The 20,341-nt window shown below is 43.2% G+C and overlaps 4 protein-coding genes across 6 annotated transcripts; 2 read left to right on the top strand and 2 right to left on the bottom strand.

Annotated features, from left to right (window-relative positions):
• Window positions 1-2,361: 2,361 nt before the first annotated feature.
• Window positions 2,362-6,226, bottom strand: LOC6497027 (solute carrier organic anion transporter family member 1A1). Its single transcript, XM_001962865.4, has 5 exons — window positions 5,990-6,226; window positions 5,724-5,912; window positions 4,691-4,847; window positions 3,341-4,638; window positions 2,362-3,283 (listed from the first exon to the last, which is right to left on the bottom strand). Exons 1-5 carry the CDS (start codon window positions 6,054-6,056, stop codon window positions 2,484-2,486), a joined length of 2,511 nt encoding a protein of 836 aa, XP_001962901.1. The 5' UTR covers window positions 6,057-6,226; the 3' UTR covers window positions 2,362-2,483.
• A 690-nt stretch (window positions 6,227-6,916) lies between these two features.
• Window positions 6,917-8,938, top strand: LOC123257430. The gene is made up of 5 exons (XM_044716499.1): window positions 6,917-7,230; window positions 7,290-7,395; window positions 7,452-7,701; window positions 7,765-8,370; window positions 8,422-8,938. The coding sequence occupies exons 1-5, from the start codon at window positions 7,127-7,129 to the stop codon at window positions 8,631-8,633; spliced, it is 1,278 nt and encodes a 425-aa protein (XP_044572434.1). The 5' UTR covers window positions 6,917-7,126; the 3' UTR covers window positions 8,634-8,938.
• A 179-nt stretch (window positions 8,939-9,117) lies between these two features.
• On the top strand, window positions 9,118-14,413 carry LOC6498477 (solute carrier organic anion transporter family member 74D). 2 transcript variants are annotated; one of them, XM_001962867.4, is made up of 7 exons: window positions 9,118-9,347; window positions 10,440-10,732; window positions 10,828-11,325; window positions 11,381-11,874; window positions 11,934-12,127; window positions 12,188-12,861; window positions 12,930-14,413. In XM_001962867.4, the coding sequence occupies exons 2-7, from the start codon at window positions 10,513-10,515 to the stop codon at window positions 13,091-13,093; spliced, it is 2,244 nt and encodes a 747-aa protein (XP_001962903.1). In that variant the 5' UTR covers window positions 9,118-9,347; window positions 10,440-10,512; the 3' UTR covers window positions 13,094-14,413. The 2 variants fall into 2 exon arrangements, with proteins under 2 accessions (XP_001962903.1, XP_032311141.1); XM_032455250.2 differs by having other exon boundaries at window positions 9,119-9,347; window positions 10,435-10,732.
• On the bottom strand, window positions 14,162-20,087 carry LOC6497026 (eukaryotic peptide chain release factor GTP-binding subunit ERF3A). 2 transcript variants are annotated; one of them, XM_001962868.4, is made up of 7 exons: window positions 19,078-20,087; window positions 17,039-17,227; window positions 16,211-16,980; window positions 16,063-16,149; window positions 15,824-16,000; window positions 15,594-15,762; window positions 14,162-15,532 (listed from the first exon to the last, which is right to left on the bottom strand). In XM_001962868.4, the coding sequence occupies exons 1-7, from the start codon at window positions 19,544-19,546 to the stop codon at window positions 15,489-15,491; spliced, it is 1,905 nt and encodes a 634-aa protein (XP_001962904.1). In that variant the 5' UTR covers window positions 19,547-20,087; the 3' UTR covers window positions 14,162-15,488. The 2 variants fall into 2 exon arrangements, with proteins under 2 accessions (XP_001962904.1, XP_014761483.1); XM_014905997.3 differs by lacking the exon at window positions 19,078-20,087 and adding an exon at window positions 17,610-18,796.
• Between the last annotated feature and the right edge of the window lie 254 nt (window positions 20,088-20,341).

Genomic DNA, 20,341 nt, shown 5'->3' with positions numbered 1-20,341 from the left:
AGGCTACGTCACTGGGGTCCAGGTGCAACTTATCAGCAACAAATTTGCACAGTGCCTCCGGTTGGGTAGCCGTTGCAAATTTACCAATGTGCAGGTATTTTAAGCTGGGCATAACTTGGAGCTGCGCACAGCTGGGTGCCTGTCCGACAATGCGCCTGTTTGGGTTATTCCTCTTATTTCTTGGGACAGCCACTTTTGACACATTTGGGACCTGGGCCAATGAAGTCTTTTTATTTCCAGCGTTAGTAGAATTAGACGGCGGTGTCACTAGTTGAGACCCTTCTGAAGTAGCCATGGGTCCAGACGAGCTCTCAAGTGCATGATCAAATTTGGCGTTAAGGCTATGGTAAAGGGATTCCAGTTCCAGAACCTTATTATTCAACTCATCAATTTTAGAATGAGAGTCATTGCCAATAACGCAGCTATCACACTGCCACAATAGGTTTGGAATGTTAATTAAAAGTTTAATTGCCTCCGACGGTAGATCAACACAAGCGGTATGGTAGGCACGGCGGCAAATCGATGAGCACCGAACGGCCTCACACCCACGAAGCTGCGTAGCAGTAACTTCCCCACTGCACTCCGTACATACGAGCGGCAACATTAGCAAAAAATAATTAACGTCCGAACGCAAAGAAAGCACGACTAAGACCCCCACCGCGATGGCCATATCTTGGCCAATTTCCATCCGATTCTGGAGCGGAGTACCTTAAATGATTGGTGGATAGATTCTCCATAAAACTGCATCAAAATCAGAGAACAAAATATTTTTTAGATTTTTGTTGAAATTTCCTGGGGGATCCCCTTCAAAAATCCCAAAACGCATGGAAGGACTATATGCCCCCACCGCGATGGCCATATCTTGGCCAATTTCCATCCGATTCTGGAGAGGAATACCTTAAATGATTTGTGGATAGATTCTCCATAAAACTGCATCAAAATCTGAGAACGAGATATTTTTAGATTTTTGCTGAAATTTCCTGGGGGATCCCCTTCAAAAATCGAAAAACGCATGGAAGGACTATATGCCCCCACCGCGATGGCCATATCTTGGCCAATTTCCATCCGATTCTGGAGCGGAATACCTTAACGGATTCGTGGATAGATTCTCCATAAAACTGCATCAAAATCAGAGAACAAAATATTTTTTAGATTTTTGTTGAAATTTCCTGGGGGATCCCCTTCAAAAATCCCAAAACGCATGGAAGGACTATATGCCCCCACCGCGATGGCCATATCTTGGCCAATTTCCATCCGATTCTGGAGAGGAATACCTTAAATGATTTGTGGATAGATTCTCCATAAAACTGCATCAAAATCTGAGAACGAGATATTTTTAGATTTTTGCTGAAATTTCCTGGGGGATCCCCTTCAAAAATCGAAAAACGCATGGAAGGACTATATGCCCCCACCGCGATGGCCATATCTTGGCCAATTTCCATCCGATTCTGGAGCGGAATACCTTAACGGATTCGTGGATAGATTCTCCATAAAACTGCATCAAAATCAGAGAACAAAATATTTTTTAGATTTTTGTTGAAATTTCCTGGGGGATCCCCTTCAAAAATCCCAAAACGCATGGAAGGACTATATGCCCCCACCGCGATGGCCATATCTTGGCCAATTTCCATCCGATTCTGGAGAGGAATACCTTAAATGATTTGTGGATAGATTCTCCATAAAACTGCATCAAATTCTGAGAACGAAATATTTTTTAGATTTTTGTTGAAATTTCCTGGGGGATCCCCTTCAAAAATCGAAAAACGCATGGAAGGACTATATGCCCCCACCGCGATGGCCATATCTTGGCCAATTTCCATCCGATTCTGGAGCGGAATACCTTAACGGATTCGTGGATAGATTCTCCATAAAACTGCATCAAAATCAGAGAACAAAATATTTTTTAGATTTTTGTTGAAATTTCCTGGGGGATCCCCTTCAAAAATCCCAAAACGCATGGAAGGACTATATGCCCCCACCGCGATGGCCATATCTTGGCCAATTTCCATCCGATTCTGGAGAGGAATACCTTAAATGATTTGTGGATAGATTCTCCATAAAACTGCATCAAAATCTGAGAACGAGATATTTTTAGATTTTTGCTGAAATTTCCTCGGGGTAGGAGATCCCCAAAAGTAGGAAAACGCATGGAAGGACTATATGCTCCCACTTATATATCTTGGCCGATTTCGATCGGACTCTTTTGAAAGGGTTTAAAGATCCACTAAGTAGCATGTATCTTACATGTAAAATCCCACACAGTATACGACCTAAAAGTATGCTATAACGTTTCTCTTTATTTTTTACCCTCGACTCTGAACAAAAATAAAATTTTAAAGTCCTAGCTTTAAACTATTTGAAACAATTTAAAGGAAAATAACTTTATTTGTTAAACTTTATTATTTTTAGGCATTTGATTGTCGTTCTTAAAATTAATAAGGTAATGAAGAATGTAATAAAAAATACTTTTATGTGCCGCCGCTTCAGAAATCCGTTTCGGGACTTTGCGGTCTCTGGTGGATATCTGGTTCTCCGGATATTATGGAGTGTGGGGGTGAGGTGTCAGGGATTGGCGGCGGCACCTCCGAATGAACATATGGCAGTACATTTGCTTGAGCTTTGGGCTGCTGGTGAACCACCTCCGCTTCGTCGGTGTCCACAGTATCCTCGCCCCTCTCAGCCACCTGGCTGGGAGAATGGAAGGACTTCAGGGTGCTCAGTTGAGTGCGGACATCCGCCTCGGAAAGATGATGTACGGGAATATTGGCCGGTACCGCCAACCTCTTTGGACTGGTGCTGCCGTCGTCCGGCTTGCGTCTGTCTGGCGGGAATACTACCTGGGCGTAGGTTACTCCACTGGCATTTGGTTCCACGATACTCTGGGCTCCCCCGGACGAGGTCGTTACTGAACTAGGGTTCCGGAAGACAGATGCTGGGTGTGGATCCCTGTCCTCGTTGGGCGGCACATCCCGACGTTGCATGGGCGATGGGGATGGCACGGATGTCGTCGTGGTGGTAACTGGGCTCCCTCCTCGGGGAGCTGTGTCCGCGGCGGTAGTGTCTTCGTGTGGAATTGGAGCATACAGGGAGGGGGTGTAGTTGTTGTCCGTCACCTTGCAGTTGTAGAGATTGAGGCCCTTGGCGAAGATGAACACCAGAATGTCGAACAATATGCTGGCCAGGATCAAGGAGGCGGTCAGGATATCCAAGATGTTTCCATGTTTGGGGGTCTCGCGCAGCAAGCAACGCTCGTAGTTGGGGGCCCAATAAACGCAGGTGGATCCTTTAAAATAATATTAATAATATAAAAATTAAAATAAAATAGAGTTGTTGTACTTACGAGTCACCATATCGTAGCTGAGATGGACTGGAACGTAGGCGAATAGTCCCACGATCATCAGCTCAAATGCCAGGGCCAGGGTCTTGTCCTGCGGGAGCACTGCCCTTAAAGTGATTAGGGTCTTGCCGATGGCGCCAACGCCCATCAGAAAGGCCACTGAGATGCTCATGATTTGGAATATGAGGATGGCGGACTGGCAGTTATTGGAGCTGCAGGCTCCGGCAGTGGCCCTCATCTGGCCCGAGGCGTCCTGGGTCTGGTCTCCGCTGCAGCTGCAGCCCTCGTAGATTTGAAATGTGTTGATGGACGTGGTCTTGGAGCAGCCGGCATAGCAGGGATTAAAGTACGTGATCGTACTGTTCTCCGGACAGACGGGCATAAAGGCCGTGGGAGTGCAGAGGCACTGGCTGGAGCAGTAGGGTTGGCTCAGTTTTCCGCCCACCACGCCGGCAATCGCGCCCACATCACACTTGACGAAGATGAAGCCCACAAAAATGGCCACCAGATGGATGCTCAGGCCCATATTGATGCCCGTGATGGTGCGAGCCGACAACTGAGCCTTCGAGATGACCAGACCACTGACCAGCATGCCCACAGCCATGACTGGGGGCTTCAGGAAGTAGGAGACAAAGGCGGATCGCCACTCATCCGTCAGGCCGTCCTGCTCGTTGTAGGGCAGGAAGAAGCGGCTCTGCAGGTAGCTCTCCTCTTGGAGTCCATAGTTGACCAGAGCACTCTGCACACACATGATGCTCAGCAGGTTGAACATCAGCAGCCTATTATTGAAGAGCCTCTTGAGGGAAGGCCAAAAATTGGAGTCATCCAGGTAGGTCGAAAACTGACTCCCAAAATTCCGCATCCTCGACTGCTCTATGATCCTCTGAGCCGCCTGGTGTATAACCGTCTTTGGAAGCCTCTTGGGGAAGAGTCCCAACATCACAGCTCCCACAAATATGAATGGGGCAAGGATCACCCAACCCAGCCACCAGCCCACATGGGTCAAGCCCACTCCGAGCACCAAAAAGGATCCAACCTGTTGGCCAAAAACGCGGGCAGCCAGTGTGGCTGCAATCACCGCTGGGCTGTCCTGGGACAAGGAGTTGTCGTCGATGTAGCTCACTCCCAGGGTGTAGTAGGCCAGTCCGCCCATCCCCAAAGCCAGTTGCAGGACGAAGAGCATCGTTAAGGTGAGGGTGCTACTTTGGGCCTCGGTCAGCGTCAGCTTCTGGAACTGGGCCAGTGAAGTGGCACACAGATTGGCATCCAGGACGGCATCTTTGGCCTTGGTTCCCTCGGCACTAAAATAACAAATAGTTAAGTAATTGTTGTTAAAAAAACCGGAATACTTACAAGTTTATAATGGATGGAATCACAGCAACCACGCAGGTAACCGCTTGCAGCATCAGAGTCCCCACCAGCCACTTAATGGGATGGTAGACATCCGCCCAGTAGGCGAAGGCCAGTGCGAAAACTGCCTGGCACAGGCCACTGGTAACCAGAAGCCAATCTAGGTGAGTTACAAAATAACAAAAGTTATTCAAACAGCTCTGGTCTTATCTAACCCATTGAATGAACCCCGATATGACGTATGAGTAAGCCGAACATGGACAGAAGTTGGCCAGGTTAAAATGGTGGGGAAATTCACTTCCGTTGGCTAGGGTCTTAAGTAATCACTGCTATTTCATTTCCAGGAATCTCATACAAGGATATACGTAAGTAAGAAGTATTTTATAGCTTTTGATTAGGTAGCGAATGAATGACGAATAAAGTAAACAGTTTAATTGGCACAGGTTTCGTGACAGAGTAATTTTTCTTAAATTGTTATCAATTATTGTGCACAATTTTGCACTTTAAACAGTACGTTTTAAGGAGTACTATTTTTGTTACCAAATTAAAGTCAAGTTTACTAAATATTTACAATTTTAAGCAAGATAAACCTTATTTGTTTTGGCTTTTATAAGTCTTGAAAAGCGTAGTATAATAAAACAAAAAGACATATCCGACCCTATGACACATTCGATATGGAACTTTTGTGATCCTAAAATAGTCATTAGTATCTGATAACTATGTCCAATATTTGGGATATATCTAATTAAAACAAATATCATTAAACTGCAAGAGTATCTAAGCCTCGTCTACCCACAAAGTTATCTTTTCTCTCTATTTTTACAGACATTCCTAATCGAAAATATAGCACAATGAGAATTCCCCACCCATAGACCCCGGTATTCGTCAACAATATCGCCAACCTGATAACGTTGAAATCTCCACATAGAGCCTGGCCAACACCTCCTCACTTTTACGTGATCTTCTACCACATACATACGTAGACACCTATGAGTATTTCGCATTTTCGCGATAAGCTTGGAGGCGGCTTACTCACCCACTATCAATGGATTGTAGTCGAATTGGAAGGCGGCCTGTTTGGCCGAAACGCGGAAATATGCCTCGCAGGCACCCTGCAGCATGCCGGAAGTGGCCAGGACCAGGACAAAGGTGCGCAGTCTGGCGAACTTCTGGCATCCAGGGCCACGGCACCATCCCAGACCCTTGATGCCACAGTCCACACTATCTGGATATTTAAGGGGGAGATAGTTGTCAATTACTGGTACTATTTTATTTTTTATTTAGAATTTATGGGGCACGCACCATCAGGTATATTGTTGGCATTGACCGCTATCTGCGACAAATCGGAGCTGCGCGTATTGTGCGCCATATTCGTATTCGATTTCGATTTCGATTTTGTAACCTACTATATTCACTTCTCTTCACTTCACTTCACTTCACTCTGGTTATTGAATATTACTGATATATATGTGTTTCATTACGCCGCATCGGAGCCAACGTCTATTCGAAAGGGGCAACGAGAGAAAACTGAGGAGCAATGCTATGATTTTTGGCCCAAAACCACCTGCCGCTCCTGCTCTTTCAGTCATCAGCTTGATAACAAAGTTATCTTATCATCCGTTTGCTTTTTTCTCCACGGTGCCTAATTGCAAGTTTATTGCCACCACTTACGCATGCTCGGGGATCGGAAGGAACATGTTGCAGCAACAAGTGGCTAAACATGAATATCGTAAGATCGTAGGTTGAATATGTTAAAATTCAAAGTGGCTAATAAGAAATAATATCATGATAAGTTCTAGAAGATTAATACATATTTAATAGTCTCTAGACCTTTCTGGCAGTCTTATTTTATTAAAACAAATATTTTTTTAAGTCTATAGTTGCCACTTAATGCTCATGCATCGAAAGGATGCATAGCCAGGGGAGTATCGTAAGATCGCAGGTTATGTTGGGGAGTACTAATTTTGGATGAACTTTATGAAAACTAGGATATATTCTTTATTATTTATTATACCAATGAAGCTATACAATTTTGGTCTTAAATACAATTTGGATTTGGGATAGATATCATTATAAGTTCTAGAATCTAGAAAGAGGATCCACTAACTCCAGAAAATAGTATATTTAATAGTCTTAAGACCTTCCTGTCAGTCTTATTTTATTAAAAAAGTTATCTTATTAAGTCTATAGATGTTAGCTTATAATCACACCCTCTTCCAAAGTATAAACATAATGTCAGGAAACTATATCTTATAGCTGCCATAAAAATGAAAGATAGGAACGGCCACAAGTTCTTCAGTTCTCGGCAGATGGATTTTCAAGTTTTATATAAATGTTATATAGTTTTAAATAAATTGGGTGACAAATCGGTTTAGTATCTACTATCCAGAGAATTAAAAGTCAAGACGTAGCTCTGTTACGGAGTTTAATACAAATAAAATGAAGATGTTCTGCTTTTTGAGCCTGTTTTTGGTACTTTGCTTCTCTCTGGTGTCTGCGAAGTTACTGAGTTCCCCGCCAGTGTTGATCTGGGGCCTGGAAACGTAAGTTATAAAGTCCTGAAGATATAGTAAATATTGCTTTTGAAAACCCCTATTTGTAGCCCCCCCTCACAGAGTATTTTCAAAGCATTAAAAAAGGACCAATTTACCGCGATGATGAAACGGCTGCAAAAGGACAACATGATTGTGGCTTATTTGGCCTCCGAGGTGGGCTCTCAATCATTCCATACTGTTCTGTTAACTATCTACAAGAATATCCTTAGCTGACGGCCAAGGACATCAACTGTGACGTTTGCTTTCCATACCTCAACCAGATCAAGCCGATGAACTTCTACAGTCAAGTGGAGGAACCATTCCTGGCATTGGAGAAAGTGGCCAAAGCCACTGAGGCCATCGTCTGGCACTCCCCCTCAACCTCGGTCATCTCCAATCTGGAGCTGGAAATGGAGATGCGTTGCCAGAAGGGAAAGATACATTGCTTCGACCTGAAAGATCGAAACTTTATGGCTCACGGTTAGTTCTGACAACTCTTGAAGTTGGCTTCCTCTTGTAACCAAGACTTAAACCACATTTTAGACCAGGCGATGGCCGTATCCACTTACCAGTTCACCGACTGCCCAGTAGTCCACATATACTCGGCCTTCACGGAGGAATCTCATGCCTATTTGCGGCGACAGGCGTCGAAGGAGAATATGCCGATTATAAACGATCCTTCGGCACCACAAATAACACAAACTATCCAAAAAGAAATAGATTCCGAAATATCTCATACTGGCAACATGACCATCCTGCGCCATGCGAACCTTGTCATCGCCTACAGTCGAATCGTAGCCATCCGAAAGGATCGGAGATCCACTGGGATCAACTTCAATACCACCTATATCAACATCATGCCAGGCAACGAAAGTGTGGCCCTGACTATGATCAATGGCAAGGATATACTACAAGGCATCGCCGTTGTCCTGGAAACGTCTAGCGGACCTCTGGTGCTGGAATTTTTGCCAGTTTATGGTAATTGGTACTTAACTCGGGCCGTTTACGAGGGAAACGAATCATATCATCCTCGGGACTTGATCTTCTTTTCGGGCCAGTTCAGTCTCTGTTGCGAGTCGGTGGTATTCTTTTCAGCCAGAGAGGGTAGAATCGTTCTCTATTCCTTCCACATTGATTTTATTCAAGAGGGTAGGCTACTAATTATATTTAATAATAATAATAATTTGAATTTTTTTCCAGAATCATCTAGTGGTCTGAATGAAAACTACGTGGCAAAGGACTGCTGGAGCTGCTCCCATTTTATCACTCCGGCCCTGGCCCAGATCACCTTCATATCCGGGTTCATACTCGTCATGTTGACCGTCGGCCTGTCCCTGCTCTGGGGAATCGGGAGGAATACTTTCGTCCAGAATGTCCAAGAGCCACCGTTACACATCAAGGCTGATGCCTGAACTGTTGTGGCAGCCCTCGGACCGGCTGGGCAATGCACATGCCACACAGTCTACATTCAACACATTCTGCCTAATTCACTTGCTTACAATTCTAATCGCATGAGCCCGGGGGTCGGTGGGTTGTGTGGGTCGTGTGGATCGGTGGGAGGGGTTAGAGATCGTAATAATAATGTCATTGTCGCGTTCTTTTATTGTCGGTTCTATATTGTCATTGCGATTCCGCCTAAACTCTCCACTCTTCACAATCCACGAGGAAAACAAAGAGCCACAGAATATAGATTCTTCGATATTTTTCCCTCCTTTAAGAAATTTCCAAAAAAAACTATAACTTACACGTGGGTCTGAATGGAGAGAGCCATCGTGAATGGCAGCCCGATTGAATCCATCGGGTGGTGGAGGGCCTTTATCGCCTGATAAAGCTTTATCAGGCTTCGATTGGCGGCTACGGGGACCAGCTAGACGAGAATATCAAATTTCAGTCCTCAGTTTAACTCGCGCCTCGTTTCCGAGCGGATCGGTTCTCACCTGCCACCCAGCCACCTACTACCTGTCTCCTATCTTCCGGGACCTGCAGCTCCTTGGCTAGAACAAGGAGCACTAACGGCAATTTAATTAATCGCCCAAGTGCCGATAAGATTGTTCTTTAAAAAAATAAACTAAGTGTCACTATTCGACGACTGATAATATGCGCATTGTATAGCCAGTTCAAGAAACGTACGTACACCTGTCGGGTAATCTGATTATGAGAGATACGGGGGCGGCATTCGGCGATCGACATTGGGGTAGCCCGTCATGCGGAAGATATCAGTCTTTTGTGCGAAAATGATGTCCTTGTTGGCCTAAAATCTTGAAAGAAAACAGTGTTTTTTGGTAGAATTATGTCCTTGTTTTCCTTAAAAATAAATGGATTAGTAAAGTTTATAACTTTAAATGAAATAAAGTTATCCTGTTCCTATAACCCTGCCATTTTATTAAATAATTTCAAACTTTTCAACGAGAATGACCCTCGATTTTCACAACTCAAGTGGCCATAAACGAAACATTTGTACTAATCAGTTGCTTGAGACATTCAAAATAAAAAAATTGATAAAAATAATGGGTGGAAAAATGCATTTTTCTAAGAATTAACTCACTGGATTCACTGAAAACAATAAAGTACACCAACACCATTATCTGAGTCACAAAAGAATGGTGATTCCGTGTTGTAATTAATCACATAACATCAATAATAATACTGGCAAGTGAGTTCATTATACTGATATGAGTAAAGGACAATGAGTTAAAATTTTACATACATATAGCTCTATCGATTGGAGGTCAAGAGCTTGCCACTAAAGACTATAAACTTTATATATATTTCCATCCAATTGACTCAACAATGTTGATTGAAAGGTAACTGGGCGGGAAAAGATTCTTTCTAGTCTGTCGTGAATAGAAAATTGGTGGCTGGATAAGATCTTTCAACTGGTCATCGTTACTTTCAACGACTTTATGGAACAGTACCCACCCAATCATTTAGATATTTTATACTTGAGTTAGTAAACAGGTTTATCTAATCGCTCCGACCAAGACCTAATGTGATCTTGAGAACGGGTGCCTTTATCGATTCGCCGAATTTCCATTTTTATAAGCCCTAAACTGTGTCGAAGATTCGCCAGATTGGAGAGTCACGATTACGGAAGAGATTTTCCGTCCAACCATCGCCTGATGAAATACAATAAGAGATTTTGAGATTCTTTTCAAGAAGCCCTGAACCTGATTGATAATTACAATGGTTCCATTTGATTCAACCCTTTTCCAGACTAGATCATTATCTTATCGGTGGCAGCCGATGGACAGTTGAAATCCCAAGACAAGACACTATCATACCAATCCCAAAATGACGGAAGTGAAGAGAAGGGGATCCATGCCCCCACCGGGTAATTACTTGTGTGGAATGGCCAACTGGCACCCGGCCTGGCTCCAAAAATACGCCACCACCAAGATGTTCATGGGAGTTTACGGATTGCTGGGCACCATTCAGGCCATGTCTTATATGTACTTCATCGTTACCCTGACCACTCTGGAGAAACGCTTCAAGATACCCAGCCAGACGACAGGTAATTATTGAAAAATATCCATTTATAAGAGCTATAATGAGAGTCAAAAGTGAGACTGAATCCAGAGTTTTAATTTTAAATATTTATCCTTGCAGGAATCATCCTGAGTGGCAATGAAATCTCCCAAATCATGCTCTCCCTCATCCTATCCTATATTGGCGGTCAACGGAATCGCCCGCGTTGGATAGCCTGGGGCATAGTGTTCTGCGGGCTATCCTGCTACATCCTCTGCCTGCCACACTTCATCTACGGAGCTGGTCACGATGTGCTGCAGTTCACCAAGGAGTACCAGGAAGGATTACTGAATAGTAACTCCACTGCAGGATTACCCATATTGCAGAATGTAACCTCCGCCCAAAGTGAACAGCTTTGTGGAGCTGGGAAGAAAGAGGAGGACTGCGATGAACTCTTCAGCATTGTGCCCTTGGTGCTCATATTCCTCTCACAGTTCGTGCTGGGCGTGGGCAATACCATGTACTACTCCTTGGGACAGACCTACTTGGATGACAACACCAAGAAGACCAACACTCCCCTGATGCTCTCGGTGGCCATGGCTCTAAGAATGATTGGTCCAGTTGTAGGATTCTTTTTTGGTAAGCTTGACAGTGTTATTTAAAGGATATATTTATTATAAAATATGTTTTTTAGGATACATCTCCCTGAACACCTTCATCGATCCCAGCAAGACCCCACTGATCGACAAAACAGATCCTCGCTGGCTGGGAGCTTGGTGGCTGGGCTGGGTCATCTTGGGTACACTGATGTGCCTGTTTTCTGGTCTCATAGGCCTATTCCCGAAACAACTTCCCAAGGCTGATGATCCGGAGAAGACCAACTCCCATCTGCCGCTGGCGCTGCGCCAAACCAAGGAGGAACTGAAGCGGGAGGAGAACCTCTCCCTGAGCAGTCGCTTCTCCTCCAACGCCGCCTTGGACAATATTGGAGCGGCTGCGGGAGGAAATGCGGACTTGCCGAAGCTGAAGGACTTTCCACGTGCCCTCATGCGACTCTTGCGAAATAAGCTACTGATCTTCAACATCCTGTCGGGTGTCTTCTATATCCTGGGAGCCTCGGGATTCATGACCTTCCTCACCAAGTACATGGAGGTGCAGTTCCACAAAAACTCGCAGGAGGCCACAATTGTAAGTGTTATTTTTATGTGGAATGATGGAAAAAGGAATTATACATATCTCCATTTTAGATCGTTGGTCCTGTGTCCATTTTGGGCATGGTAGTGGGTCTTATCGGATCTGGTTTGGTTTTGTCGAAGAAGAAACCTCACGTGAGCAAGGTCCTATTGTGGAACGTGATGGTGGGCTTCATCTACATGATGGGAAATATATCCTATGCCTTCCTCTACTGCCCGGACTCCTTCTCCATGACCCATGTGGGGCAGTAAGTGTTTAACAATTAAATTTTAAAAAATTTTAAATACTAATCTTTGTTTCCTTAAAGGCTTAACCTGACGAGTTCTTGCAACTCCAACTGCTCGTGCCAGGACATCAGCTACACCCCAGTATGCCATGAGCCCACGGACACCACCTACTTCTCGGCCTGCCATGCCGGCTGCCGTGGCTATAATGCCACTTCCAAGATCTACGAAGACTGCAGTTGCCTGGCCAATGCCAATTCCCCGCCAAGTGCCGCCGAAAGGTTCTTGAAACTATTGGAAGCCACACCAGAGCCGGAATGGGAGAGTACTACGGACCTAGGATTCGACGAAATCCCTCTTCTGAATAACGAAAACGATTTCAACGAGGAGCCGATACTGCGGAAAAAGAGGTCCCTCCCGGAAGAGGTGGTTCGGCCAGGAATCTGCACGAAGAACTGCAATTGGAGCTTCTGGATGTTCTCCATTACCTCGATGGTGATAAACTGGTTCGGCTCCTCGGGACGCGTGGGCAATGTCCTTGTCAACTATCGCGCTGTAGCGCACGAGGACAAGTCCTTTGCCCAGGGATTAGCCTTGATGATGATCAGTTTGTTTGCCCTGATCCCGGGTCCGATTATGTTCGGACGCCTCATAGACTCCACGTGCTTGGTGTGGTCCCAGACTTGTAATGGGAGTGGAAACTGTCAGTTGTATGATCAAACCCGGTTCCGATATTCTCTGAACTTCCTGTCCTGCGGTGAGTTGGTTTTTAAAAATTATTTAAATTTATGTCCTTAAGATTCCCATTTTTTTTTCAAAACCTAGTCCTCACATTCATTGGCATGTTCTTTGACTTCCTGGTGTGGTACTACGGCCGGACTCTGGACATCTATGGCGACAAGGAGATCAAGGAGGAGGAGCGCGCCAACAGAAGAGATCAACCCATTACTCCGCTGTTGGCCAAAAAGAATCAACAGGAGGAATACTAGTGGGTAGTCCCACCCGTGATACTCAATTCTAAGGAGTAGAGTTTAAAAAATAGTTTCCTAAACCGTTTCAAGGACATTCCCAGATCAAATCTGGGAGTTGAAGTGAAAACGATTTGGGAAGATCACCTGTAACCTGCAGCCATATGTACAAACCTTCCAATACAGACCTTTTCAGTAGGATAGTCCTCTATATGATGTGCATCTTGGATCAAATTTGTAAATTTGTGTTTTACATTTTTAAGAATAATTCACATACTGCAGTATGCTTAGTGTAATATAAATAAAAAAGAATTTATTTGTATCTATTTCTATGAATAAACAAAAATATTTTAAAAGTCTGTCTCATTATTTTTTTAAATCATAAACCCAATAAAGTAAATTTTAATTAAAGTATATTGTTTTTCTTTCATTTATATTTTCATTTTTTAGTTTTTCCTTTTCATTTTTATTGATAAAAAATGTTCAAATTTATGCAGATCGTTTTTGTTTCATTTTTTCTGTTTTTTTTTTTTTATACCTGTTGTATATGTTTAATAATAATACATTTAAATTTCGTTTATCTGTATAAATATTCCCGCTTTGCTTTATTATTAATATTATCCGATCGCTTCTATTTGTCAAATGGCATAGTTTCCGATTTCCAATTTCCGATATCCGATTCCCGTTCAGTGTTAATGTTTTGTGGATAAAGAATTATTTTCAATAAGTTCCCGCGTAGTCAACAATTAAATCGAACTTACTATATTACTATAAGAATTATTTATTTCTCGAGTTTCGATTCTTAGGAGGCTGCTGCGAAAAGCGTTCAAGCGTTCAAATTTTGATATCCTTCAGATTTGAGTGTTATTTCAGTTAATTAAATTAACTAAGATAGGGGCAATGGGTACTACTATGATTATTTTAATATAATTGTCTTTTTAAATGGGCAACAATTTTTGATTTTCGGTTAACAAAGACTGGAGGGGAAAAGATAAGAACGATTCTGAAAACATGAATGTTTTGAAACCGCCTTGGTCCAGGATCTGGATGAGTTCAAAAATAAAGAATAACGAAATAAATAAATGGATGTTTTTGGTTTCTGCTTAATAGCAAAAGGCATTTATTATTAATTTTTTTTTTGTTTCAATATCGGTTTCGTGTCAACTCTCACGAACGAATTCTTCAATTAACTAAATTATAAGAAAATGAAATGTGTGTGTGCTTTTTTATGCAAAAAATTAAATTGGTTTATCAAAGGATAATTTGAATTAAGATTAAGGTTAACAATTAAAGGTTTACGTAGTTGATACATGTTTCTCTGTTACTGTTTCTATTATATGCGTTTGTTCAATACACCAAACGACTTATCATTTTGAGTTTACAAATCAAACCAACTTTACTTCATGATTTTAAGCTTCAACTTAAATTAAAGCACTTAGATTATATCGTGTATAAAAAAAGAAGAGCAGAAAAATCGTATTGTATTTGCGGGACATCTAACAAATTTGCAATTTAAAAGGCGCATACAGGGAAGTCGAATGGGAAAGGAGCAACTGGATCCTCTCGGCGGAGCCTGGCAGCTTCTTGCTTTTCACTTCTATGATTACAAAAAATGGGGGCTAGCTTGCAGCTGTAGTTTTAGGCATGTGTGTGTGTTTGGGGCATGTAACTCTTACATTTTATACAAAAGTAATAAACGAAAGTATACCGATGGCGGCGACTAATCCTCAATATCCTTGACAATAGGCCTCCTCAACAAACGGAATCATAAATGTAACCTATTCGTGCATTATCAATTATCATTTCGGCTCCTCTCCAATCGACTGTCGTTCGCTCTTGCATACATAATCCTTTATATACGTACGAGTGTTTTTTTTGTTGTGTATATATATAAATAGTACATCCATCTTCATTTCGCATTGGCTTCCGATTTTGTTGTATAGTTTTCACATAATATAGTTAATATTTTGTATATAATGCGCTGCTGTTTTCATTTCCTCCGCCCCGTCTACTCGGTCGAGTAGTAAACTAACTTTCAATTTGCCCGTTTAATAATGCACACTACCTACATTGCCATCAGTTACGTTTCGGTTTCTCTTATTTTTTTTTCCTGGTCGACACCTAACCGATTTCCTCTCTAACCAATGTGTATAAATTTCTATTGCCTGGTAGGTATATAAAGTAAAGTAACCATATGTGTGTATAGGAGTCCGAGTGAGTGTTTCCTGCTGCTGCTCTTGCTGCTGTTGGGTGTTTCTGTGAGTGGTTCTGTGAGTGAGTAGTGGTTGTCAATTATGAAGAAAGCGTGGCGTAGCGTGGCATGGCATTTCTGTTTCTGTTGTCTCTCGTCTGGCGTGCAATGCTATGCTCAAAAATCGCAGTGAAAGGCGGGCGCTTGAATTTAGCTTGGCTCAATTTATTCGACCACCTTTAGTACCTTGCCAATAGCAATGGTTTTATCTAAAAAATAATATGAAATATTTGATTATTTTAATAGAAAAATATTTAGCAGGAAACCTACTTTCATCTCTGAGCGTGAATCGGCCCATTTGTGGGAATAGCTTAAACTGTTCAAGGCAAATCATTCCGGAGCACTCGATGCGCATAATTGCGACCTGATCCTGCTTAACGAATCGTGGACGTGTTTTTGATTTCTCGCCAGTCTTTTTGTCGACCAAACAAATGAGGGCCTAAAAAATATCACACAACATAATTACTTTTTTAGTTAGGGGATCTAAAGGTATCTCCTACCTTCACTGTAACCTCCTCGGCGGCGCAGTGTATGTGCATAACAGCCGAGTAGCCCGCACAGATAATTGATTTGTGTTCTAAGATTACGACCTGAGCATCAAAGATTTTTCCCGTCTTGATGGGATTTGTGGCATCACAGAGCACAAAACCAGGTGAAACATCCTCTTCCTCGATGCCCTATTAATAATTCATAATATTTTTTAATAAAAAATATAGTTTTAAACAGTGTGCTGACATACTTTCAGTTTGATTTTGACGTTCTCGCCGGGACCCACAGATGTGACTTCATAATCGTCGGAGAACAGCTGATCCACTGCCACAGACGTCTAAAAAGATAATAATTATATAAACTTACATATTTATATATTTTTTATTAAAAAAACTCACCCTGTTTGGCATCACCAATAAATTTTGACCCTTCCGCGCCGTTCCTGACTCCACCTTGCCCATAACAACAGTGCCCATGTCCTTGTACTTGTCAACAATGGGCATAATGAAGGGACCGTCGGATTTGCGGTTCAGTGACGGCAGTTCATCGATGAATGGAATGAAGGCAGGCCCCCGATACCAGGGGCACAGCGTCTCGGAAATCTGATCCTTGAGGCCGTAGCCGCTGAGGCCCGAGCAAGGCATGAAGGTAAGGTCCTTGGCCGGGTTGAAACCCAGCTTCTTGAGGTATGGTAGTATTTTGTCTTTACATTCGTTGTATCGCGTCTGATCCCAATTAACCGTCGGATCGTCCATCTTATTAACCAGAACGACCAGATGCTTAACGCCGGCCGTCTTGGCCAACATGGCGTGCTCTCGGGTCTGGCCGCCACGATCGAAACCTGTCTCGAATTCACCCTTTCGCGCCGAGATGACCAGCACCGCGAGATCGGCCTGCGCCGCACCGCCAATCATGTTCGGCACAAAGCTCTTGTGACCGGGCGCGTCCAGGATGGTGAAATGTTTGCGATCTGTCTCGAAGAAGGCACGTCCCACCTCAACAGTCTTGCCCTTGTCGCGCTCCTCCTGGTTGGTGTCCAGCGCCCATGACAGATACCAGCTCTCACGCGACTTCTCGCGAGCCTCCCGCTCGTACTTCTCCAATGTTCGCTTGTCGACCATGCCTGTGAGCGACATAATCTGTCCGCCGATTGTTGATTTTCCAGCATCTAAAAAAGAGATTTATTTTAATTATTTTTGAATTATTTTATTTAATTATTTACTTACCAACATGGCCAATAAAGACAACGTTCACATGCTCACGCTTGCTTCTGTTCTCCTCCACTTTAACCACCTTCTTTTTGGACACCTTGGGCGTGGCCTCGCCCTCTGTAAACTCCGCATCCTCGACTTCTTCGTCTTCGGGTGTGATCACTGCATCCTCTTCGACATCCCAGCTATCAGCGGGATCAGTTTCTGAAAGAAAAATAAACAATAAATAGGGGGAAGTTCAATAATTTTGTAAAAGGGAACTGTTTAAAGGAGTAGTATTGCCAATTTCTGAATGAGAATGGAATAGAAGTAGACTTTCTAAACTAAATCCATGCTAATCCTCCCCTAAAAGCACTCTGTGCACTGCATGCACTTGTTGATTTCGACCTGTCAGCCACATGCTAATTGGTAATCAGTGACTCCCAGGCAGTTTGGGGGTCGGATGAGTCATGCGGTGTGGAAGGTGAGTGTCGAAACGTGCTCTGGTGCTGATAGATTAGGGAAGAGCGATAAGCCAGGAACCTACAATTGCACCAATCAGGCTAGAACCTCCGGCTACCAACGACGGTGATCCTTTTCTACTAACTTTTTTGACCATTCTTCTCCATAACTACGATTTCCAACACAAACTTATTAAAAGTGAAAAGAGCGTATCTGTGAGATACGATCGCGCGTTTTTCGAAGTGCTGGCAGTCGCCGCAGACTTTCCGTTCCGACTGCTTTACATTTTTTTCGTTGAAGTTTGGCTGCCGCGGAGAGGGAAATCGGGTTCAAAGCGGTTACAACTGCCGGAGAGCTTCAGTAAGTTGCCATGCCAGGTAGCCCCATTTAGGCCGGATCTGATCTGGGATGGGAATGGCCATTGGTAAGAGTCCCTACCAGGGAATCCGGACACATCACAGGCCACCAATAGTTGCAAACGTGTCAAAAACACATGAATGAGGAGAGGGGGCATGCTTGGAGAGAGTGAGAGTGAGAGCGTGTTGGTGGAGAGTGGAGAATGGGGGAAAATGGCCAAATAAGCGAGGGAGCGCACCGGACGGGAGTAAAATGGCAGCGAACAGCTGCTTGCCGGCGTTGCCGGGTGAGTGGCACAAAATAGCTCCCCTCTAGAGATGCTCTAGAGTTTTTATGAAAAAAATAAATAAATAAAACAATAAAAAGTGCTGATTTTACTAAAAATCAACATTTAAAAAGTAAAATAAAAATGAAACTTTGAAAATGAAATGAATAAAAAATAAATATTAAAGAAAATAAATACGGATAATAACCTCAGGGAGTAAAATAGTTTCTTACTATCTATAAGATCAATCTATCTATCTACTAGTTTCTTTTAACTATCTTTTAGTATATTTTCTTCAGTCTTCTATCTTTAGTACTAAATATAGTCTTTTGAAATATCTTTTAGTAACAGATATTGTATCTTTTAGATCTAAGTATCACTTTTGATCTTAAAAAGTTACTTTACTTAAAAATTAAATATAAAATTAGGTAACAGGTGGGCAACAAAGTACAACCCAGTCATTAAACCATTAATAATAATAAAAAATAATTAATTCCCTTAAAAAAATATAACTTTAATGTACAACCCGTGACACTGTTCTCTGTCACGAATTCCGGCGATCTGCGCATCTCTGACAGCCAACTACGTTGGCGACACGACGGCGTGAAAAGTAGCCGCAAAAGCCCCCACATCTTGGCAGGATTTAGTGGCCCCGGCACTGCCAATTAGCAGTTGGGAATGTTTCAACTTCAAAAATAACAGATATCGTGGTGGGGTGGGGGCGGTGTGGTGTGCAGGAAGCAACACATGCGATGCGATGCCGACTGCAGAAGCCAACTCCGAGGCACAATTGAGGTTATGTGCGGGCGGTAATAACCTAGCAAAAAAAATGCAACCTTTCTCTTCACTTCACTTCTCTTTCTTTTCGCCGTATCTACTTTGTCTTCCAGCAGGTAGCAACAATAACACTCTTTGTTGACGTCACAGTGGAAGGGTTCAATGGACGTGGGGAAGCAGGAATTCACAGGGGGGAGAGGGCAATGCTATTTACCATTGTTTGCGATTTTGTCCGACGAGTTTATGTTCTCCACGGGAGCAGCCGCCGTGGCTGTTTTTGAGGGCGTGGTGGCGGGCGAACCCTGAATTGGTGATGCGGAATTGGAGGTGGAAACCGTAGCCGAGGGAGCAGCAGGTGCTACTACACCCGCAACTGCCCCCGTTCCCGCTGTCACTGCTGCTGCTGCTGCTGATGATGATAGAGCGTTTGTGGATCCACCGCTGCCGGTGGAATCTGGGGTTGTGGCTGGTGTGGCGGATCCAGAGGCGGATGCTGATGCAGTGGCACCCGGTCCCGGATCCGTTGATCCAACACCAACAACCGGAGCAGGTGGGGGCGGCGTCTCTGGCTGTGTCGCCGCCGCTGCAGCCACGCTGTAACTGAAACTGGGAACAAATTCCACCGCGTTCACATTCAGCGTGGAGAACTTTGTGCTGATCTCGGTGTTTTCCTGGGCAGCCATTGTTTGTGGATTCCTGTTCCTCGACCGTAGAAAAATCTGCTTTTTTCACGCGACACACTTTCGCCCTCCTGCGTCTACTTCTGCTCTCTGCTTATTCTTATTCTTCTTCTTCTTGCTTCTCCCGCACTCACACAAAACAACACACGCGGTCGTTCCGGATCGTAATTGTAATCGTTTTTAGTTTTGTATCGGGGAATGGCACAAAAAAAAAGAACACACACGCCTCTGCGGTACAAAAGGGGGGCGGCGGCTTAAGGTTGGAGGGGGGTTTTGGCCAGACTTTCGTTCCGTTTCGGTACTTAATGTTGTGCCCAGTGTTATTTATTGTAGTTGTAACCTGGCCAACTATGATGGTTTCAATGTTTGTTATCGGTTATCGTTAGTAGCGATTTCTATTTGAGGTTTTGGAGCGATTTAACAGTCCACAATTTGAAATGCAATCCCCTTTATTCAGCAATTTCCTATTATTTTTACACGTTTCAAGCCACGCATGGAGATAGGGTTGCCACCAGTATGTTAACTATCGATAACTCTAGGTACAGTAGGGACTAACTATGGGGAATTTTAAGAATTTATGAACATTCTGGAATTAATGTATTGACAAAATTCTTATAATAACTATTGCACGTTGCAATCTCATAAAAAAACAATCAGAGAAGTTTTCTTTTCACTAAAATTTAGTGACTTTTTATTCATAAGTAGTTTTTTGTTGACAGAAAATGATTAAAATCCATTTGGTAGGTCAAATAATTATAATTATATAACATTTATATAAAAGTAAATTTTTTAATGAAA

This window comes from Drosophila ananassae, chromosome 3R (assembly GCF_017639315.1).
Source record: "Drosophila ananassae strain 14024-0371.13 chromosome 3R, ASM1763931v2, whole genome shotgun sequence".
NCBI classification, from domain to species: Eukaryota; Metazoa; Arthropoda; class Insecta; order Diptera; family Drosophilidae; genus Drosophila; species Drosophila ananassae.
Note: the sequence above shows the minus strand (reverse complement) of the source record. Positions and strands in the feature narration are given on the sequence as shown.

Coding starts and splice junctions, on each gene's coding strand:
- LOC6498477 (XM_001962867.4), top strand. CDS start 10,513: ATGACGGAAGTGAAGAGAAGGGGATCCATGCCCCCACCGGGTAATTAC. Junction 10,733..10,827: donor GATACCCAGCCAGACGACAG/GTAATTATTGAA, acceptor TTATCCTTGCAG/GAATCATCCTGAGTGGCAAT. Junction 11,326..11,380: donor AGTTGTAGGATTCTTTTTTG/GTAAGCTTGACA, acceptor TATGTTTTTTAG/GATACATCTCCCTGAACACC.
- LOC6497026 (XM_001962868.4), bottom strand. CDS start 19,546: ATGGCTGCCCAGGAAAACACCGAGATCAGCACAAAGTTCTCCACGCTG. Junction 17,228..19,077: donor GGACAAAATCGCAAACAATG/GTAAATAGCATT, acceptor TTTTTCTTTCAG/AAACTGATCCCGCTGATAGC. Junction 16,001..16,062: donor ACGTCAAAATCAAACTGAAA/GTATGTCAGCAC, acceptor AATTATTAATAG/GGCATCGAGGAAGAGGATGT.
- LOC123257430 (XM_044716499.1), top strand. CDS start 7,127: ATGAAGATGTTCTGCTTTTTGAGCCTGTTTTTGGTACTTTGCTTCTCT. Junction 7,396..7,451: donor TGGCTTATTTGGCCTCCGAG/GTGGGCTCTCAA, acceptor GAATATCCTTAG/CTGACGGCCAAGGACATCAA. Junction 7,702..7,764: donor TCGAAACTTTATGGCTCACG/GTTAGTTCTGAC, acceptor ACCACATTTTAG/ACCAGGCGATGGCCGTATCC.
- LOC6497027 (XM_001962865.4), bottom strand. CDS start 6,056: ATGGCGCACAATACGCGCAGCTCCGATTTGTCGCAGATAGCGGTCAAT. Junction 4,848..5,723: donor CTACAATCCATTGATAGTGG/GTGAGTAAGCCG, acceptor TAACTCACCTAG/ATTGGCTTCTGGTTACCAGT. Junction 3,284..3,340: donor CAGCTACGATATGGTGACTC/GTAAGTACAACA, acceptor ATTATTTTAAAG/GATCCACCTGCGTTTATTGG.